Source organism: Sphaeramia orbicularis, chromosome 5, assembly GCF_902148855.1.
Source record: "Sphaeramia orbicularis chromosome 5, fSphaOr1.1, whole genome shotgun sequence".
Classification (NCBI taxonomy): Eukaryota; Metazoa; Chordata; class Actinopteri; order Kurtiformes; family Apogonidae; genus Sphaeramia; species Sphaeramia orbicularis.
In genome coordinates this window covers 17,923,928-17,946,392 of record NC_043961.1, presented here as the reverse complement: position 1 = coordinate 17,946,392, position 22,465 = coordinate 17,923,928, and the positions used below count along the sequence as shown (strand labels likewise).

The window sequence follows — 22,465 nt, the reverse complement described above, 5'->3', positions numbered from 1 at the left end:
GATCTAAGTGTGTCCATCCACTGCCATTGATCAAACTCCATGGGTTTATTTGTTTATTTATTTATTTTCAATTTCATTCAGTCTGTGGCTTAATTTGTTCTTTTTTTATTATTATTATTAATTTTGTTCATTTCATTGATTACTTTGGCTTTTTTTGTTCATTTTCTTGCTTTTTTCTTTTTTTTAGACTTCATTTTTGTCAATTTTTTGCTTATTTTTTACATGTTATTAAAGTTTGTACATCTTTTACTTTTTTTCATATTATAATGACAATGCTCTGAATATAAAAATAGCAAATACCTGAAGACTAAAGCTGAAGATCTACCACATAGAACACGATGGAATTTCCTTATTTTAATAAAACATGTATAGAATTAAACACCTTTAAAGAACCAGAGGTTGTTGAAACATAAAAATCTGGGTCTCAGTGAAATGTTCTGTGTTCTGTCATCTTTATAAACCTGGAGGTCAGAGGTCACTGTCTATCTCCTCTGGACCACAGATGGGCCCGGGTCTGGAAACCTGGTCTCAGGTGGTAAAGGTCTGATCTCTGTGCAAAGACGTTCATTGAATCCTTTAGAAGCAGAACAGAGGAAAAATAAACCGACTGAGTCACAAAATAAAACCACTGACATCCAACCAGACCAGCACCAACACCAGGTACAAGACCAGGACCAAGATCAGGACCAGCACTGAAACCAGGGACAAGACCAGAACGGAGACCATGAACAAGACCAGGACCAAGACCAGGACCAATACCAGAGACAAGACCAGGACCAGGACCGAGACCAAGGACAGGGACAGGGACAGGACCAAGACCAGGACCAAAACTAGGGACAAAACTAGGGCCAAGACCAGGACAAAAACCACTGATGTCCATCACAGACATTATGTGTCAAATACCTAGACCAGGACTGAGATCAGGACTGAGACCAGGAACATGATCAGGGCCAAGACCAGGTCTGAGACTAGGACAAAATCAGGACAGAAACCAGGACAAAAACTATTGATATCCATCACACTAATTATGTGTCAAATACCTGGACCGCAGCTGAAACCAGGACAAAAACCTGGACAGAGACCAGGGACAAGACTAGCACCAAGACCAGGACAAATTATGTTTGTGTTGGACCAGAGGAGAATCCATCTGGTCCAGTATTTACACCATCAGAAGAGGGTCGTCCAAGGAACAGCTCCATCTCAAGAAATACCAACACCAGAACCGAGACCAGGACCATGATCAGGGCCAAGACCAGGACCAAGACCATGATTGTGGATTTTACAATATTTTACAGGATAACATTATACTATTATCATTAACATTATACAGCTCTAACCTATGGGTTTGTAGCATTAATGTGACTAGTGCCTGTCGCTAGGCTAATCTGTACGTTTTCTCTGAAACTACAGATAAAATAACCACAGTTTTAGGAAATATACACAGTTTAGGAAATATAGACAGAGGAAAGAGTTTTAAAATCAGTTTTTGTAAGATATAACAATGTGCACATGAGAAATATCCTCATTAATGTGGACGAGGCCTCAGATTGTGACTATAGTTACGTTTTAATGACGTTTTGTGCACTTATTCATATAACCACTAGAGATCAGCCAACAACTGGAGGAGGCACCTAAACAGTAGACGTTTAATCCGCTTTAAGAAACGAGCAGTTTTGTTTCCTGCTGAGGCCGATGGAGTCTTCAGTTCAGTTTAATAAAGTCTGATTTATGTATTTAAAACCATTTGGATCCAGTTTCTACATGAGAACTCAGAGATTCAACCCAACGTTAATAGAATCTGACTTCCACTGATGTAAAAATGTGATTAAATGAAGACCCTGAGGGCTTCCGTCCTCACCCCCCATCCCCTATCCACTCTCCCCCTCACCCATCCTCCACCCCCACCCGTTGCCTCATTGATTCAACCCCGTCCATATCTCCTGTGGATGGATTAACAGGCCCGAACCCTGATGGTGATTAAAGAAAAGCAATCACCCTCCCTCAGTTCAGATAAGGCCACAGCGGTCGGCACGGTGACAGGAGCGGAGGGGATGGCCGAACCACCAATGGCTGCTGGTGTGTACGGTCACCATGGCAACCACACACACAGAGCGATGAAGGGCAGCGGGGAGCGTTTGTGCATATTTGTGTGTGAACGGCGCCGGCGTTGACCACGACGTTGGATGTTTTCCCAGTGTGCACAACCACCGCGGTGAAGCTTAACCACAGAGACACACTTCAAAGCACCCGGGGCCTCCGTTGGACCACAGTACCACTGTCTTTGATGGAGGATGTTCAGTCCCACCCCCGTCATTTGCGTTATAAGAGCAGAAACATGTGGTGAATGATTATCAGCTTAGACTCAAAATGACTAAATGACTAAATTAGAGCAAATACAGAGAGTAAAGCGTGGAAAATGGAAGTTATATCTGTCACAGCTCTACGCTGTCAACCAGTGTTTCCTCTGGTTTTATATTTAGAGACTAATTTCCACATGTTCACCTTCGCTGTGGAGATAATGCACTGCAGCCGGCGATTAGTCTGAGGACGGATAAAAAATAGAACAGAATGATTTGAATCCACTGTCAGTGTTTATACATAGCATCTGTGTTGACCTTTAACCCTCAAAGAACAAAACCTTCGACTGATGTAGACTGTTTAACCTTCCAGTGTCCAGATGAGCATATTACACACACTTTACACATTTTATGTTGTATTAGTAGATCTGCTGTGGTGGTAAAATCTATTTAAATAAAATTCATGACAGACTGAAGCTTCTGCATGCGCTCCTTCCAACATCAACATCAACCAAAGTTTGTAGAAAATAGAAGAAAAGAGATATTTTGTAAAATGGTCATGTTGACAGAATGAAGAGATGAATCCAGTTTAGAAAAATATCTGTTAGTGTGGACATGACATGAATATTAACCCTCTGGTATCCAGGTGAGCAGATTATGCACACTTTACACTTCATGTTATTAAAAGTCATATTATTTTACACAAGTTGTTTGAGGCCAGAATTAAAAAGTTGTTAATTAATCGTTGTTAATTAGTTGTATATAGCTATAATAGTTGTGTATAGTAGTAAAAGCTGTATATAGTTATATATACAGGGTGGGGAAGCAAAATTTACAATGAACATTTAGTTGTTTTTTCTCAGCAGGCACTACGTCAATTGTCTTGAAACCAAACATATATTGATGTCATAATCATACCTAACTCTATTATCCATACCTTTTCAGAAACTTTTGCCCATATGAGTAATCAGGAAAGCAAACGTCAAAGAGTGTGTGATTTGCCGAATGCACTCGTCACACCAAAGGAGATTTCAAAAATAGTTGGAGTGTCCATAAAGACTGTTTATAATGTAAAGAAGAGAATGACTATGAGCAAAACTATTACGAGAAAGTCTGGAAGATACTATTAAAGAAGAATGGGAGAAGTTGTCACCCCAATATTTGAGGAACACTTGCGCAAGTTTCAGGAAGCGTGTGAAGGCAGTTATTGAGAAAGAAGGAGGACACATAGAATAAAAACATTTTCTATTATGTACATTTTCTTGTGGCAAATAAATTCTCATGACTTTCAATAAACTAATTGGTCATACACTGTCTTTCAATCCCTGCCTCAAAATATTGTAAATTTTGCTTCCCCACCCTGTAGTAGTAATAGTTGTATATAGTTATATATAGTTGTAATGGTTGTATATAGTAGTAAAAGTTGTATATAGTTATATAAAGTCGTAATAGTTGTATATAGTTATATAAAGTTGTAGTAGTTGTATATAGTAGTCAAAGTTGAATATAGTAATATATTGTTGTAATAATTGTATATTGTTGTAATACTTGTATATAGTTATATATAGTTGTAATAACTGTATATAGTTGTAATAGTTGTATATAGTTGTAATAGTTGTATAGTTATATATAGTTGTAATAGTTGTATATTGTAGTAATATTTGTATATAGATATAAACAGTTGTAGTAGTTGTATATAGTTATATATAGTTGTAATAGTTGTATATGGTAGTAAAAGTTATATATGGTTGTAATAATTGTATATAGTCGTAATAGTTGTATATAGTTATATATAGTTGTAAACTGTAGTGATATTTGTATATAAACAGTTCTGATAGTTGTATATAGTTGTAGTAGTTGTACATAATTATATATAGTTGTAATAGTTGTATATAGTTGTAGTAGTTGTATATAGTTATATACAGTTGTAATAGTTGTATATAGTTGTAAAAGTTGTAATTGTTGTATATAGTTGTAGCAGTTGTATATAATTATATATAGTTGTAATAGTTGTAATAGTAGTATATAGTTGTATATAATTGTAGTAATTGTATATAGTTATATACAGTTGTAATAGTTGTATATAGTTGTAGTAGTTGTATATAGTTATATATAGTTGTAATAGTTGTATATAGTTTTGTTTGTTGTATATGTGTGTGTGTGTGTGTGTGTGTGTGTGTGTGTGTGTGTGTGTGTGTGTGTGCGTGTGTGTGTGTGCGTGTGTGTGTGTGCGGGTGAGTGGGTGGGGGGCGGTACTGATTTTTAAACTGACATGTAAAGCACTTTGTGCTACAGTTTTTCATGTATGAAAAGTGCTATATAAATAAAGATTATTATTATTATTATTATAAATGCGTCATTAACATGTTTGTTCATATTGAGACATCAGATTGTTTTTTATAGTTGTATATAATTTTCCGTAAAAAATGCCTGACGCGTCGGCTGCATTTTCATGTAAATGGTTGTATTTAAATTTATTATTTGCTAAATTATTTTTTTTGAAGTTTTCCATTTCTATGTCCATTCTAAGTTATAAACATAACATGCTCGCACTTGAAAACCCTCGGCCTGACTTATCAGTCGCACTACTGCCATCCAGTGGCCTGACTTATCAGTGCACGCCAAAGTTTTTGCACATACAAACAGACAGACGGACGGACGATGAACTGATGACAATGCCCATGTGACTGAGGGTAAAAATGGTTTGTTCAACATGTTTTTGGTGAAAAACAATAAAAAAAAAATAACTTTCACTGTTTTTGTATGATTTTAAGTTATGATTTGACGCTGTATAAATAAAATTTGATTGATTGGTTGGTTGATTGATACAGCATGTCAAATGATACAAATAACTGTAAAGTGACACAGGTGAGGTTGGGCTGGAAAAAAATGACACCAAATAAGGCAACGGAAACAGTTTATCTCAATACAAAAGCACTGAGAGGCAGCCCAAATCCACTCAGACTCTTAAGGGTTGATTTTTGTTTAACTGATCCACGTCTGTTGAACTGTTGTGACGGAGCTTTAGAACTCTGTCTTCATGTAACGTCATTAATCAGACCTGAGTGAACCTCACATTTACAGGACTATGACCCCGTATCTGATGTTAAACTGAGTTCTAATCCCGTTAGTCGCTTGGTTAATGTCATTGATGGTTTCCCTGCGTATCCACGGTGACGGTGGGATCCACCTCGGCCCTAATGGCTCAAACCCATCTGATAAAAAGGAAACCAACGCCCACTCCGTTCCCTCACTATGCATCCGCTGCGTCGGCCTCCAATTCAATTTATCTCCCAGCCCCAGCCGTCATTACCGCCAAAGGCACATTCATCAAAGCAGCCTCAGCGCACTGGTGTCCTGGCGTCCTGACCTACCGCTCTTTGAACGACGGCGGCTTCGTTACTGAACCATTGTGTCATTGTCTGTCGGAGGCGTCACTGACCCAAACCTGAGTCGATGTTCCAGGACAAACATTGCCAGGTGTGAACGACTTACTGCACAACCCTTCCCCTTCCCCTGCCCACCCATCGCCATAGCAACTCATATGAACATCGCTGTGTACACTTTCATCCTAAAACATAAACTCATCATTAAAAAACAAAACAGTGATCAGAGGCTGAAAAACACCTAAGAAACACAAAACCAGGCTGAGTTTTTATCCACATGATGAGTTCAGGAATGTATGGAGCAACTCAGCAATATTTTGAAAAACATAGAACTAGTTTATGTTAAAGGTCTTTAATGCATCATCGCATACAAGAATCCCCAAACTATTTCTATTTTTAATTTTATTACAGTATTAAAGTGATTTCACATCATATTTGTTCTGTTTTCCTCTCAACATGTCCTGTTTTTGTCTCATTTTGGTCCAGTTTTTGATCTTATTATCATCTCATTTTTGCCTCTTTTTGCCATGCTTTTGTCTCTTTTATATCTCCTTTTTTTCCTGCTTTTCCATCTTGTGTTTTGTCACTTGAACACTGCAGTGGCACAGGCTACAGATTTACTTTTTGTCAGTGATACTCGTTAGTTTAACCCTTATGCCCTCCTCAAATTTACTACCCTATGGTTCCCATCGTCATAATATAATATAATATAATATAATATAATATAATATAATATAATATAATATAATACAATATAATATAATATAATATAATATAATATAATATAATATAATATAATACAATATAATATAATATAATATAATATAATATAATACAATATAATATAATATAATATAATATAATACAGTATTATATATGATATGATATTTAATATAACAAATTTCACACATCAGCCTTCAACGGGAAAATGGTTGAACCTGATGGAGTACAGTCAAAATGTCAAATATAACTAGTTTTCTTCTAAATAAAATGTTGAGATTAGAGAATATATGGTTATATAGTATAATGGCAGTGGGATTAAAAATGTGATTATAATGGAAGTCAACGAGGCACTTTTGAACATGAGGGAAACCAGAGGGAGTATCTGACACTACAGATAAAAAATACTAATGCCATCAAATCACTTTAGTTGTTAATCTTCGACAAATGCAAGACTCTAATCAGCACCAATGTCCCATTCCCCTCCTATTTATAATATGGAAATTATAATTTTTGGGGGTATTTTTTGCAATAAATTAATAATTAATCATTCAAATAATTAAACTGGCATTGAAAGGGTTAAAATCATGAACATTGTTGAATGTTTGGAAGTTTTGGACAGGGCTGAAATTGTTTAAGGGATTCATGGGGGGAAAAAAGAAAAAAAATAAAAATAAAATATTGATGTATGATAATTTTACAGCAATTTTTTGTGTATGTACATTGTATGTACATGTAAGACAATAGATTTAAAAAAATATATATAACTAAAAAGAAAAGTTATTGCCAAATTTCATGCCAAAAGCTGTAACACAAACAAAATGATCAACAACTGAATGAATGAATGAATGAATGAATGAATGAATGAATGAATGAATAAATAAATAAATAAATAAATAAATAAAAAGTTTCATGTGGTTCATAGCTGTCATGTCCTTCTCTGTCCTGATGTCCATGAACTCCTCATGGATGTTCATCACCATCTCATCCCATTTACTACCCTCTAATGAAACAACCAGCTGCAGAAAACTACAGTTAATATTAAAGATTGTTCACAAAAACAGAAGAAACAAAAGGGGCAGGAGCCTGAAAACTAACCACATCCTGAGTCGGATTCAACTGGTGGGTCGTGTCCCAAAAGTGGGTCATGGACTCTTCCACACAGGTCATGAAGTACACGGTTGAAAATCAGCATTTGAGTTGCTTTTTATTCTTGTTAATAAACCTGATATCAGACAGTATATGCTAACACTTTAAATGTACAAACACACTAGTAACAGCTAACTGAGCTAATTAGTGGCTAGCAGACAGACCATAGAATTCAATACATATTAATGCTAACATTAGCTAATGCTTAAGTTCCTCTGGTTATTGAATGAATCTGCAGTAAACGTCGAGGACAGAGGAAATGCAACACTGAGTGTTAAGGTGTTCCTCGTCTGTGTCTGAGTTTTAAGGTGGTCATTTTAAGGTGGTCATTGTCTGTCTCTAATTGAGTTTTAAGGTGGTTGTCGTCTGTGTCTGACTGAGTTTTAAGGTGGTTTATGTCTGACTGCGTTTCAAGGGGCTCCTCATCTGTGTCTGAGTTTTAAGGTGGTGGTCGTCTGTGTCTGAGTTTTAAGGTGGTGGTCGTCTGTGTCTGAGTTTTAAGGTGGTCTGTGTCTGACTGAGTTTAAAGGTGGTCGTCATCTGTGTCTGAGTTTTATGCTAGTGGTCGTCTGTGTCTGAGTTTTAAGGTGGTCTGTGTCTGACTGAGTTTTAAGATAGTGGTCATCGTCTGTGTCTGAGTTTTAAGGTGGTCTGTGTCTGACTGAGTTTAAAGGTGGTCGTCATCTGTGTCTGAGTTTTAAGGTGGTCTGTGTCTGAGTTTTTTGCTAGTGGTCGTCTGTGTCTGAGTTTTAAGGTGGTCTGTGTCTGACTGAGTTTTAAGCTAGTGGTCGTCGTCTGTGTCTGAGTTTTAAGGTGGTCGTCGTCTGTGTCTGAGTTTTTTAGGTGTTGGTCGTCTGTGTCTGAGTTTTAAGGTGGTCATCATCTGTGTTTCAATGTACAGGTTGAAATCCTTCTGCATCTCAGGTCTTTACAATGATAAACGCTGTCTTCTTCCACATCTGGCTCATTCTGTGTGGGTTTGACACCCGTCCGTTGACTAATGAGGCCTTCGCTGCTGCTTTAAAACACGCTGGGAGGCGGAGTCATCTGTCTGGACGCTTCTTCAAAAGCATCTGTGAGAGAAACCACAGGAGGCCGGAGATGGCAGCAGGGAGCCAATCCCATTTCATCTGCGGCGACTGTCGGATCGCGGACGGGCTGGCCTCTCTGTGCACGAACCGGGCGTCACGCCAACATGTGTGTCTGTCAAAGGATGCTGCATTTACTGTGGGGATTGAAGTTGATGGCATGGATTAAAGGATTACGGCGTACAGTATGTCAGCGTCGGGTTTGATGCCTGCTCAAATACGGTGCATGTGTCAGACGCAGAAAGCAAAGGCCTTTCCATACGGTGGAACGTCCTATTTGGAATGTGAAGCTTTAACCCTGAGGAGTCCCTGAACGCACCATCGCGTCCCAAATCACACACCGATTTAAGACGCTGTATCAGCAGACAGAGTCATGCTCAGTCTTTACATGTCAAACTATTAAGTCAGTGGTTTTAAAAAAGTAAAACCAGACTCATGATACACAATAAAAGCTGAATTTACACCAATATTATCATCACATTTGGTTCAGGAAGAGACGATAAAAACTGGTCCAAGATGGAAAAGTGAAACTACATCAACCAATCAGATGTGTGTCATCATGTGACACCTGATTATTTTTGTAAATAGCTGTATATAGTTTTCCTAAAAAATGCTTGAGGCATTGGCTGCATTTTCATGTAAATAGTTGTATTTAACTTTATTATTTGCAATTTTTTTTCCAGTTTTCAATTTATATGTTCATTCTAAGTTATAAAAGTGGTTCATTCAACATGTTTTTGATGAAAAACAGTAAAGAATTGAACTTTTTCCTACAGCGATTTAATATTTTTTGTGTGATTTTAGGTTCAATGTGTTAATAAAACATGTCAAATGGAAAAAAAATAACGGTACAGTCACACAGGTGAAGTTGGACTGAACAAAATGAAACCAAATAAAGAGAAGTAAACAGTTTTATAATGAGAAATATAAAAGGCAGAAGTATTCAGAATCAGCCTGTTCAAGGTTTTAACCTACTGCTGTGACATGGAAGCAAATGCCTGCTTTGGTTCTGTTGGGTTTTAATTGGCAGTTATTAGCCTCAGTGCAGCTCACGCATGGAGAAGCCAATGTTTACTGTGAGCACTGATAAATGGAAAACAAAGGGCTCATTTAGTGGAGGTTCTTTTGGTTTTTTTACAGCGTCTGGGCCTCCCATCCCGTCTGCTTCTCTGGATAAACACTTCCTGTCCTCCCTCCTCCTCACATTTACATCCACTCATCTTCAGCCTCTCCTCTGTTCACCATGCTTTTATTTCCTCTAGGTTTTGGAATTGTTCAGTCTGTCCAAGGACACTTTACACATTATGAAGCCATTATTCACTCCAATCCCACACAAACCTACAACTAAACCACAGATTTAACAACATCTATAACTGAACTGAGCACTATCAACATTCTGTTACTTGGTCATGACATCATCTAGAGCTGCAGATATTGATTAATCTACTGATTATTTCCTTTGAATTGATTAACTCATAAAGACCCACAGCTACTTTTGCATCAATTTCTAAATGATTTTTTCTCTAGATTTAACCTTTCTGAAGTGATTTATCACCATTTATTATAATATCATCCTCTGTGGTTTGCATGAAAATCATGTATTTTCCTATATTTAATTCACTGATCATGTAGATGTTCATAAAAACTCAGAATTAAGTTGAGGGTTATTATATCAGAAACAGAGAAAACTGAGGAAAAAGTGACTTTTTCAACAAATCTCATTAATCGAACATAAAACCAGTTACTCCATCCACTGTCATTGATCCAGCTCCATGGGTTTATTATTTTTTCTTCAATTTCTCTCAGTTTGTGACTTATGTTCTTTTTTTATTCATTTTGTTCAATATATTGATTACTTTGGTTGTTTTTGTTCATTTTCTTGCTTATTTTATTCATTTTTACTTATTTCAGTCATCATTTTTGCTTATTTTTCATGTTACTTATTATTTTGGAAATGTTTTGTTCATTTCATTTACTATTTAAAAACCCCTGTGTGTCCATCCACTGTCATTGATCCAACTCCATGGATTTAACTGGTGAATCAATGTTGTAGAAGATGACAGTGTTACCATGGTAACTACGGAGCCTCTGAACGTCCAAACGGGTCGTATCTGATGACCATGAAAAGATGACAAACTATATTTTACAACAATTATTTACATGGATTGATAGGATTAATGGATCAACAGGTATTAAACATTTATATCAGTAGATGTCATGTGTGATTCTCTTTCTTTTGTCCTATATTTGAACCAGGTTGTTAAAATGTGGGGGCTCATCCAGGATTCATACTAGTTGAGGCAGTAAATACTCACTCTTGTTTTTCTTTAGATTGCTGGTCCTCCTCAGCTACAATGAGGACCATATCCTCTTGCCAGCAAAGACAAGAGAAAACTATTTACATATATTGATAGGATTAATGAATCAGCAGGTATTAAACATTTTTTTCAGTTGATTGTTTTGGTTGAGAATGGATGTTTGGGTCTTTAAGGGTTAAATCAGGGCTGTCAAACTCAGCCCAATTTGATCTCAAGTGGATCAGACCACTAAAATAATAATATAATAACCTATAAATAATGACAACTCCATTCTTTTCTTTATGTTATAAAGTGAAAAAAGTAATATTACATGATGAAAATGTCAACATCTACAAAGTATCCTTAAAAAAAGTGAGTTACATGAATAAACATGACTTCCCTTGTCTCTGTTTCTAACCCTAACAGATGGACATGATGAGGCATCAACAGGACAACACATGGATCCATCATCAGGGTTTGATTCTCATGAAGGACATGAACTTTCATAGTTTTTACATCATCACTCACAATATCAGCTTCCACATCAGACCAGTTCAGAACCATCAACTGCGTGTTCGTGCCATATCTACACCCTCACAGTGTGTAAACTACAGTGGGAAATGAGTCCATCATCTGACATATATTCACTACACAACACAAATGACCACGGACCCTTAACTCAAAATCTATGAATGCATCACAGAATCACCAAAAATTCTGTGATGGGTCCACAGAAGTGATACCAATGTAAGTCAGTGACAGGCATCAGCTGTGGCCCACGCATGGATCCAGTAGCCACTGTTACACAGAGATCCTGGAAAAAAGGTGAGATGGTGATCCCACCTTTTTTCCACCACTAACCCATTTCCACAGCCAAACCAAATGAGTAACAGAGGTGAGACAGGCTGGACTTTTACACAGTAACCCTGCGTTCTGGAATCAAAGGGGTGGGGACACAGCACAGCATATAGTGTGACATATAACTTGCATGTCGGAAATACCCCAAGCATAGCGCTGTTGCTAACCACTCCATAGTCTTTCACCATTCCACAAATGTTAGCATGGATAGAGTCCTCCGCCTGAAGTGACAACACCTCACGGATCTCAGAGTCTCCCCAGTTTGACATCTTTCTGGTTGCATTGATATGTTTGTTTACTGTACACAGCCCACGCTCATTTTTAAATCCCCCCATTGCGGGAGTTGCACATGCAATACATCATCAAAACAACACCTTGGTTGCAGAACCAGAGGTGTTCCTTTTACATAGCGTTCCTGAATTATGATTCCACCTTTATCAGGGCTCTGTTACTACCTCCACAGGCGTTACAGAGCCTTGACAGAGATGGGACCAAATGATCCCACCATTTCATTTACACAGATGTCGTTCCAGAATAAAGGTGAAATATTCTCACAACAGAAGTGCTGTGGAAAAGAGGCTCCTGTCTCAACAGACCATGCCGATTTGTAGGTCTATTGTTGTTATTTTCATCAACATCATCCTTTCTAGAAACTGAAATTTTTCTTGACCATGTCTTCCAGGGCGATTTTCATCATGCCTTTAATGTTGACCATATGGTCTATTGATTACAGTCTGTTGCATATTCTATCTGACATCCTGTGATGGACCACGGCATTTAAGAGTTCTTTCGTTTGCTCATTTGGAAACTTAATCTCTTCTTGAGTTAGGCTGCAATAGCAATTTAATTGTAGGCCTAACCTAGTATTTTGTCTCAGACTCTTCCAATTTAATATTGATTTATTGAGTCTTTATCTTTTTTTTTTTTTGTCAGTGACTTTGACACTGTAACAAAGTTGACAATTAGACTTTCTAATCTATAGTATAAAAGCCAAGTGGCCTCTATGTGTATGGGTGTGTGCGTGTGTGTATGTGTGTCTGGGGATCCACAAAAAACCTGCAAAGAGCTGACTGCTGCAGTTTGTCACACTTATGTATTTTTGGCCAAGGAACAGACTAGCGAAAACAGCAAGTTGATAGGACCAATATTTTGGGAGATATTAGTAATTTTGGAATACAATACCCTTACAATCACATTGCTATGCCCAGAACGCTTTGGTGGTGACTGCTGGACAAATGTAGTACAGCAAGCATGAATACATAACAGCATAAAAACTACCACATGTAGAACCCGTGGATCCCCACAGGTCAACACACTATTAGTCTTATATTAGTCTCAAAGACTACTGTTTAGAGTTTCTGATTGAGGCCCATTAACCAGAACTGACAATCTGTGTGTCACCCATGAAATGGCCACAGTGGTCCGATCACAGGTTTCAGTTATTGGCTCAAAATTATACACCTACAACCAATATCGGAATAAATGTTAGACCTACAATGAAAGGACAAAATATCAGGTTAGGCCTACTATCAAATTGCTATCGTGGCCTAACTCAAGAAGAGTTTAAGTTTCCAAATGAGCAAATGAAAGAGCTCTTTAATTCTGTTGTCCCGTCACTACAACACACAGTGACTGATCCCGCTGTAAACATCCAGAAGCAGCTTTTAAAAAAACAAAACAAAAAAAATCAAATAACTATTTATCTTTAAGAATTTTGAGTCAATTAAACAAAAAATGATCGGCCGTTGCTTCACTGATGATTATTATACGGCTTCAGTGTCAGGTTTTCTCTGTTAACTTTGTATGTTATTTGTGATGTTATGAGACAGGGAGGTGATGTGTAATGTGGGTTCATATATAACAGCTGCGGTAAAAATAGACCCTCTGCCTCTGTCATGTTTCAGCTGACGGGTGATAAAATCCACAGCTCTGAGTCCACACGTCCACATGAACACACCAAAACCCCCCTGGGTGAACCTATAACTCATTAATTCAGAGCCTTTACTCCACCAATGATGACCCCATGACACGAGGAGCTTCCATTCTGACATGGAAGATAGTTTCAGAGCTGAGTTACGAGATGAAGAACAAGCATTGGTACAGTTGGGAAAGTCCCGGGCATATGCATGTGTATTTCCATTTTCCATGTATAGATTTTGTTTACTGCTTTGACCCCTTTAGTTTGGTATTAATAATGTCAGTTTGGCCATTTTTGCCACTAATTTACTGAAAACATCATCATGTTAAATATATAACATTACACACAATTGTATGACCTTATATTAAGATGTGATACCAATTTTGATGACACAGTGTTCATTTATTTAGAATATATACTGTTTTTCCAGTTTCCTGAAAAATAACTGTTTTGGACATAAGAGATTTCAGTCCAACAGCAACAATATAGTTGTAATAGCTGTAATAGTTGTGTATAATTGTATATAGTTGTAATAGTTGTATATAATTGTATATAGCTGTAATAGTTGTATATAGTTGTAATAGTTGTATATAATTGTATATAATTGTATATAGTTGTAATAGTTGTATATAGTTGGAAATAGTTATAATAGTTGAATATAATTGAAAATAGTTCTAATAGTTGGCCTAACTCTGCCTTTGAGCAGCTGTCAATCAATGTCATCACTCGAAGAGACCACGCCCTTAATAATGTAAATACGGTAACACGTCTGCATTAACATCTGTCCTCAGATGTCACACATATGAGATGGTGGTAAAATGTCTCCAGATGTTTCACTCCTGATCAGAACCGACTGAAACAGCACACACTATTGTCATGTTCAATGTTTCAGTGTAAATTTAATCCACTCTCCTGTTTTAAGGTGAATGTTTCCATTCACACAAGGAATGAATGAATGAATAAATGAATGAATGAATGAATGAATTTAATTTTTGGTTTGGTTTGTACTAGGGGTGTGCCACAAAATTGATCCATATAAAAATTGCGATTCCCATTTACTACGATTCAGAATCGATTAAAATGTCCCAAAATCAATTTTAAAAAATACAACAAATCCACCGGCACTCAGCCTCCATTTTGTACGCGAGAAGTCCTTACGTCATCCCACAGCTGGTTCTGGAACATACACATGCACGGTAAGCACCAAAACAAAGAGGAAACTAATGGAGGAGATAGTGTTAGCGGCTAGTGCGATTAACGCGATTAGCAGCTAGTGCATTGACACACCATCAAATGGTGTTAAATAACACACGAAAGGATGAAAATGAATATGTATAGCACACCAAATGCAATAAACTAGCATCGCATACAATGTCATTTCATGAGATCAGTCTGTCAGCAGGCATCACCCAGAGCTTAAGGACACAGTGACAGTCAGCCACCAGCAGCAAACCAACACACACTGCTGTGCCTCACCAAACTCCCTGCCAAGCATGGATAAATGTTTAAAACTTAATAAATGTGAAAAGACATTTTAGTGTCTGCATTTGTCATTATGTCTTGCAAAGCAGACTGGGGTAGATCATGAGGATCCTTTGCACACCTATAGATTGAAGCAGAAATCATTATGAATAAAATCGTTTTGAATCAAAAATCGTTTTGAATCAAAAATCGTTTTGAATCAAAAATCGATTTTGAATCGAATCGTAGCCCCAAAAATCAGAATCGAATCGAATCGTGAGATAATAAAAGATTCCCACCCTTAGTTTGCACATCAATCATTGCACTTAGTACAGTAAGTATAAGAAACATAAAAACCAAAAAAGGAATAGGCTAGAAGCAAAATCTTATTTTTTGCCTATCCTTTTTACTTCACAATCCACATACATAAAATATCCAGATGATCCATTCTGATCACGTCCTTCCAAAGTATTTCAGATGCTTCCGACCATCTCTGAATGAAACATGAACTGGATGTCCAACACATTTCCAGGCACTTATTCATTTATTTATTTATTCAAAAGCATGTTGTAGTTTTTAGTCTTTACTAGTCACATGTTACAGCACTTCTCTTAAAGATGCACACTTAAGGATGGATGGATGGATGGATGGACGGATGGACGGATGGATGATTTTATGAGAATCTCATGTACAAATGACCTTCCTGATGGAAGTGCACTGATGTTAACAGATCAGACCTGGGGCTGAAGCATGTGATCAGATGTTGATGCAGGTCTGAAGAAGATACAGAAAAGTCAAAAACATTGACATGAGTTAAAATCAGTAAAACAGCTCAGATTGATTGACTTTATATCATTTCATTCCAGTGAAATAGACACAGTTATAAAATAGTGCATAGATTTGACAATGGAAATGCTTCTACTACTGTGCATTTAACTACATGGCTTTGCAGCTGCATCTGAGCCATATAACTATCAGGAAAACCCTGAAAAGGTTTGTTTCATCCCCTTCTGCATAAAGTTTGAAGAAGGGACGGTAGGGCACCCCGAATGCATCGTGCATGTTCAACCACTTTTCTCAATGTATCCCCAAAACCACTTCCTATAATGCGCAATAATCCCACAATGTGAAATTATGTGCAATAAGTCGTGCAATAATCTTCTGTCCTGCAATAACAATACAACACTTATTGAATATTTATCCAAATATAAAGGCACTAATTTTATACACACTTGGTTCATAGATATAAATACTATCACATACTGTTAATACTGTAAATATGCATCTATTCATATTTTATCCATTTTTTTCCCTTTATTGGGCAAGTGACTATTTTTGGTCATACATTACAAGACAGTTACAGCAACAGTTACAGCGAGGACAGTGAGGCAGCAATCTCAGGTCCAATGTGGTCTACAGGGTCTGTAAGGTCCACCTCTGCATGAACAGTGAGTGTACCTGCTTTGTTCCGTACCATGAAGTCATGGTACTAATGTAAAATAATGATGTTCAAAGGGATAAAGTGGATGTTAGCAGGACTGGATCAGCACTTATGGTGGTCTAATGTTCTAAAAGTCATGTTCTAATGTTCTAAAATACATGTTCCTTTCACCGTACATGTGTGTTTTTCTTGTATTTTTTATATTTACTTTATTTACTTTTGTTTGGTTTTTTTTGCCACTTACTGGTAAGGAACCACATATGGTAACTTCTTAGACCTTAATTTTCTACATAACAATAACACATTTTGAAAAATGTTACAAAAGTAAAAAATAAAGTCTTATGCCCTCCAATAACACACTAAGGGTGGAATTTAGAATTTCAGAGTATTTCTATCAGTAAACTATAAAGGGTTAATATTGTTGCACTGACTGGAGTAGCACAATGACAATAAAGGCTATTCTATTCTATTCTATTCTATTCTATTCTATTCTATACCAGGGTTCAGATTCTCAGTCCGCAGTTTAGTTTCAGGCAGAAACACTGGTTTTGCAGTTATGAGAAGGATGTGGTTTGGGTTAAATCTTTTTTCCGAAGCATTTGCAGTTTTTAAATAATTAGTCGTATGGCTATGGAAGAACAATCTGAGGTTAAAACCCTAAAATCCAAAAAAGTCAAGTGTGAAAATCAACAGAAGCAAACAGAAAAACTTTCAGTCTCCAGTCGCCGTCATTCAGATCCAACTATACTAGATCACCACTGAGTCATTCAGACAATAACTATCAAATCATCTAATTTTCCTGCTTTTCTGGGGTTTATTCTGCTAAATATGCTATTCTAACACTATGGGGATTAAAGTTACGTCAAACCACATCATGAAACCACCTGAAAATAACCCTGGAGTGGAATTTATTCTCACTCCACTCGTACGACTGTTTCCACAGACTGAGTAGTTCTGACAAAATTACCTCGATGTGTCAAGTGGGTGGATCAGGTTTTAGAAACAATGAACGGCAAACGAAAGCATCGCACAGAGAAATACAGTCTGACTGTTGAAGAAACCGACGGAGTGAACAGCTGGTGTCGATTAGAGACAATGAACAGGAATCCCATCACACCCAGAGCCACGTTTCATCCATGTTTAATGAATGTAAATGAGCTGAACGAGGTTTTACTGTCGAATATTCACCATGACATGGATATGAACGGCAGCATTAACGCGGTGGTCGATGTGATGTGACGAACTGAAAGACCCATTAAACCAGATTTATAGAAGCTCAGAAAAATTAGACAAAACAACATGTAGCTGTTTTTATGCACATATAAAAAACACCAAAATATACCCACGTTCAACTTCATCAGGAAAAAAACTGTGAAAGGCTGTAACCCTTTAAGGACTCCCATTACAACAAGCCTAGATTTATTTATGTTGTTTTTTGCAATAAAAGTGTCTTTTTTGCCAATTCTTATGCACCTTTTTTCATGAAGAACTTAACTTTCAATATCTGTTCATTAATTATCATTATTATATGTAATAAATGATTAAAACAGTGTGTTATAGTAAAAAAAAAAAAAAGAACTTGACTTTTTATTATATTTATTATGAAAAACAACTGTAAATGTTCATAATGTAATTTTATGACATTATATAAATAAACGTTCCACTATTTTTCATGTGTTCATACATTTGTGTTTGTCTAGATCATTCTGTGTCCACGTTCTTCTTCTTATTTTTGGTTCTTTCTAGTTTGATCCTGTGTGATAGTCTGTGTTCACTTTCTGTCTAGTTGTAAACAGAACCCCTCATTTCGCTGACAAAAACATCCATCATCTGATTCAAATACAGACACTGCATCTGTTTATGCCCTGGATAGATCCGCATATAGATTTACATATATATACAAATATACAGATATTTATATAATATTTACAGATAAAATACAGCTATCAATCAACTATACAAACTTCGAAAATGCAGATAAAAACAGGAAGAACACAACAACAACATGGTAAAACACACTAGTAAAACACTCCAGAACAGCACTATCACTATTATATTCTTTTATTTACAACAATTCATCACTAAAACACCACTAACAACTCTCTAAAACACTGATAAAAGAAATAAAAATCTTCCATGTCTCTCTCACTGACTGCACTTTGCTGCTCTAAGCCCCGCCCACTTCCTCCCCTCCCCCTCAGCCAATGCAGACCTCTACCCTAATGTGCTATATATAGAGATAGAAAGAAGAGAATAGAAAAGAAAGAATAGAAATAGAAAGAATAGAAAGAACCCAATCTCAGATAGAAGATGACAGTTGGATTTAGTCAGTAGTAGAAACGGTTCAGAAGTTGGTCATTTGAATGACAGTGGATGAAAATTGTGCCACCAGGGACACAATCGTCCTAAAAGGGTTAATTTCTCATAATGGCATGTTTTAATCAGAGCTCTTATTGAACAACAAATGCTTTTGGTTAATGTGATCCTTTCTAAATTTGCACTGAAAACACTACTGAACTTATGTTTTATTACTCTTGAATTTTATTTGATTGTATATAACCAGATATTACATTTATAACATATGGCAATTGTGGTTAGTTCGGTCTTTATTGTTTTAACTATGTCTCTGCTGCTCTCTCTCTCGCTCTCTCTCTCTCTGTCTCTCTCTTTATATATATATATATATATATATATATATATATATATATATATATATATATATATATATAAATGAAGAGAGAGAGAGAGAGAGAGATGAAAATGAGAAAAAGAAGGTTTATTTGTTTTTTTTTAGACTCTGGTTTATGGTGTGCACATGAAAAATGCAAAATACTGTTTGCCTCACATCCAGAGGTAGAACATGTATGAACAGTAGAATTATGACAACATAAAGCCCCAAACATATGACAATAATTTCCTTCCTCATTCATCCAGGGTTGGAATAAAAGCTGCATTGTGTGTCTTTTCTCCATTGCTGTACCTATAGACCCGCCTCCAGCTGCACACGCCTGGACACAAGTGTTATTAGCTCATCAATCTGCCTTCACGGCGGCGGAGGTATTACCACCATTAGCCTGAGCATATATGAGGATATGAGGGCGTTCAGACCCAGAGGCTCCTCCTGCCTCAGTAACAGCATCCACGTCCAAAGGAAACCACAGAACAACACACCGTCATTTACAGACACATGGACCGGGACTAATGCTGCCTTCAGGAGCCATCGGGAAGATGAGCCTTTCAACTAGTGCAGGGGTGTCAAACACAGGCTGCCAAAGAGTCCCATCCCTCCCATGGGATGAATTTGTGAAACGCAAAAATTACACTGAAGATATTAACAATCAAGGATGTTAAAATCATTTTAGTTCAAGTTCCACATTCAGACCAATTCAATCTCAATCTTGTTTTAGTGTAGAACAGTAAAATTACATGAATTTTTTTTCACTTACAAGCTATTGTTGCAGAAAAAATGTGAATAACCTGAACAAATATGAACTACACAAAATGTTGAAATGAATGAAAAGAAACAACAAAAGCTCAACATGTTGAAGTTTAAAACTAAAATCTTCTACTGGACTCTTATGTCTCCTTCATCTGGACTCAAAGTCACATCAGAATCCATCCTTCTACACCAGCGGTGTCAAACCTGTGGCCCATGGGCCAAAACAGGTCCACCGAGGAGTAAAATCAGGCCCATGGGATGTTGAATTACAAAAATTACACAAAAGAAATTAACAGTCAAAGATGTCACTCCATTTGGCCACGTTGTTTCAATCATAAAGTTAAATACTATACTTTTCAATTCCAGATGCCTGTTGCTAAATACTTTGTGTTCAGGGTTGTTTAGGTAAGGCACATTTTTTGTGAAAGGATAGTTTGTAAATGTCAACATTTCCGTGTAATTTACTTTTTTGCACTAAAACATAGAGACAAATTTGAAGTTCACATTATTTACAGGTTATAATGTTATTATTTTACTGTCTGGCCCCTGTTCAAGACCCCCATTCCACACACATAAACATAGGTCATCAAACTTTACCAATACAACCAGGTACATAAACCCTGGTGTTCCTCAGGGCTCTGTATTGGAGCCTCTTCCGTATTTGCTGCTACATAATGGCTACATTTCACCCATGAGCACTGACCTGGCAGGCATTGTAGAGGAGCTGGTGCTCAAACTTCTTGATGCCAAGGATCTGCTGGAACATCTCGTAGAGCTGGTCTTTGCTGAGGATGAGCTCGGAGGCGGCGCTAGCGGTCATCCTCTGCTGGTGCTTCCTGGGATCCTCCTCTCCTCGGTAAATGGTGTCAAACTTAGCTATCCACGAGCTCAGCACCGTCTCTTTGCTCAAACCATCTATCTCGGGGAGGCTTCGGACTCGCTTCTCAATGTGCTTCTTAAAAACCTCCCGTGAGTCGCTGGCCGAGCAGCCGCCACTCTGGACCATCCGGCAAACACGATCACTCTTCAGGAAGACCTGCAGGAACGACAGGGACGGAGTTAAAGAATAGAACGGAAGATATTTTATTCATCACCTTAGAGGAAATCCAAGGTGTCCAGCAGGTCACATAAAAGTCTGCCCAGTAAAATAAAATAAGAGTGTTTCAGATTTACCTCCTAAACTCTTTATGTCTTATGCAAATTAGATACGCCAAAAAATATTTTTTTGTGTTTTTTGGATAAAAGACAATGGTTTGTTTACATTACAAACATGGTATTTTAAGGGTTAAAAAATATGATAGTTATTGAGTATTTGGTATTTTTGTATAACATGAACAACCTGAAATTTCATAAGAAAAATAAATGTAATTTTAACAATATTCTGCCTCAGTTTATCATTTACACATGTGCATTATAACTTACAGATCATAGTGGATCTACAAATACACAAAACATTTAATAACAGGCAGAACATTGGTACAATTACATTTATTTTTCTTAAGGCATTTTATGTCGTTCATATTTGTTCAGGTTATTCACATTTTTTGGTGAAAGGATAGTTTGTAAATGTAAATATTTCTATGTATTTTTAGTTTTTTAGACAAAAACCAGAGATAAATTTGTAGTTGTCATTATTTTTCGGTTATTCTGTTATTATTTGTGCACTTTATGGATAAGCTTTTGCACTGGCTGGGGACTGAGGAGTGATGCCAACTGTCTGGTGGTCCAACAACATCTTGTTGTCTTTTATGGAAATGACAATAAATTGAAACTGTATTATTTTATTGGTCTGATCCACTTTAGATCATATTGGTCTGAATGTAGAACCTGAACTAAAATGATTTTAACATTATTGATTGTTAATATGTTCAGTGTAATTTTTGCATTTCACGGGAGGGATTGGAGTCTTTGGCGGCCGGTTTTGGCCCACAGGCCGTATGTTTGACAGCCCTGCTCTAATGTATAATCACATAATGATGATGTGAAATGTCCTTGTGGTTAATGACCCGACTGCATTTAGAAACATCATATGTTACCGTAAACATTCGATTAAACCTGTGGCCTGTTCAGGGTTTTGTCCAAAACCATGAGTCCACACTGAGCTGAAGTCTGGGTTCAGGTGCAGATGCTGACCGCCACTTCCTTATCGGTGAATGTGACAACGCTGTGAGAACAGCATGATATTTAACAGATGAAGCTGGCGGTGCAGGTTATCCAATTCAATTAAAACCTAAAGCCGCAAGCAGAGCTTTAGCTTCAGGCACAAAGAGACAGAAATAGAACAACGGACACAAAGGGTCGCTGAGGGACGGGCGGGCGGACGGACGCCATCATGTCAGCGGCGGCGGGTCACGGGGGGGTTCACCACACGTCAGTCACCACCGTAAACTGCCACTCAAATACCGGCAAAT

The 22,465-nt window shown here is 37.2% G+C and overlaps 1 protein-coding gene across 1 annotated transcript in view; it reads right to left on the bottom strand.

Moving 5' to 3' along the window:
• The window catches only part of cadpsa (Ca2+-dependent activator protein for secretion a), a 215,487-nt gene that overhangs the window by 143,548 nt on the left and 49,474 nt on the right, over nt 1-22,465 (bottom strand). Inside the window, exon 3 of the mRNA XM_030133642.1 lies at nt 20,758-21,090. Within this exon, the coding sequence (XP_029989502.1) occupies nt 20,758-21,090 (333 nt within the window). The remainder of the gene's footprint in view (nt 1-20,757; nt 21,091-22,465) is intronic.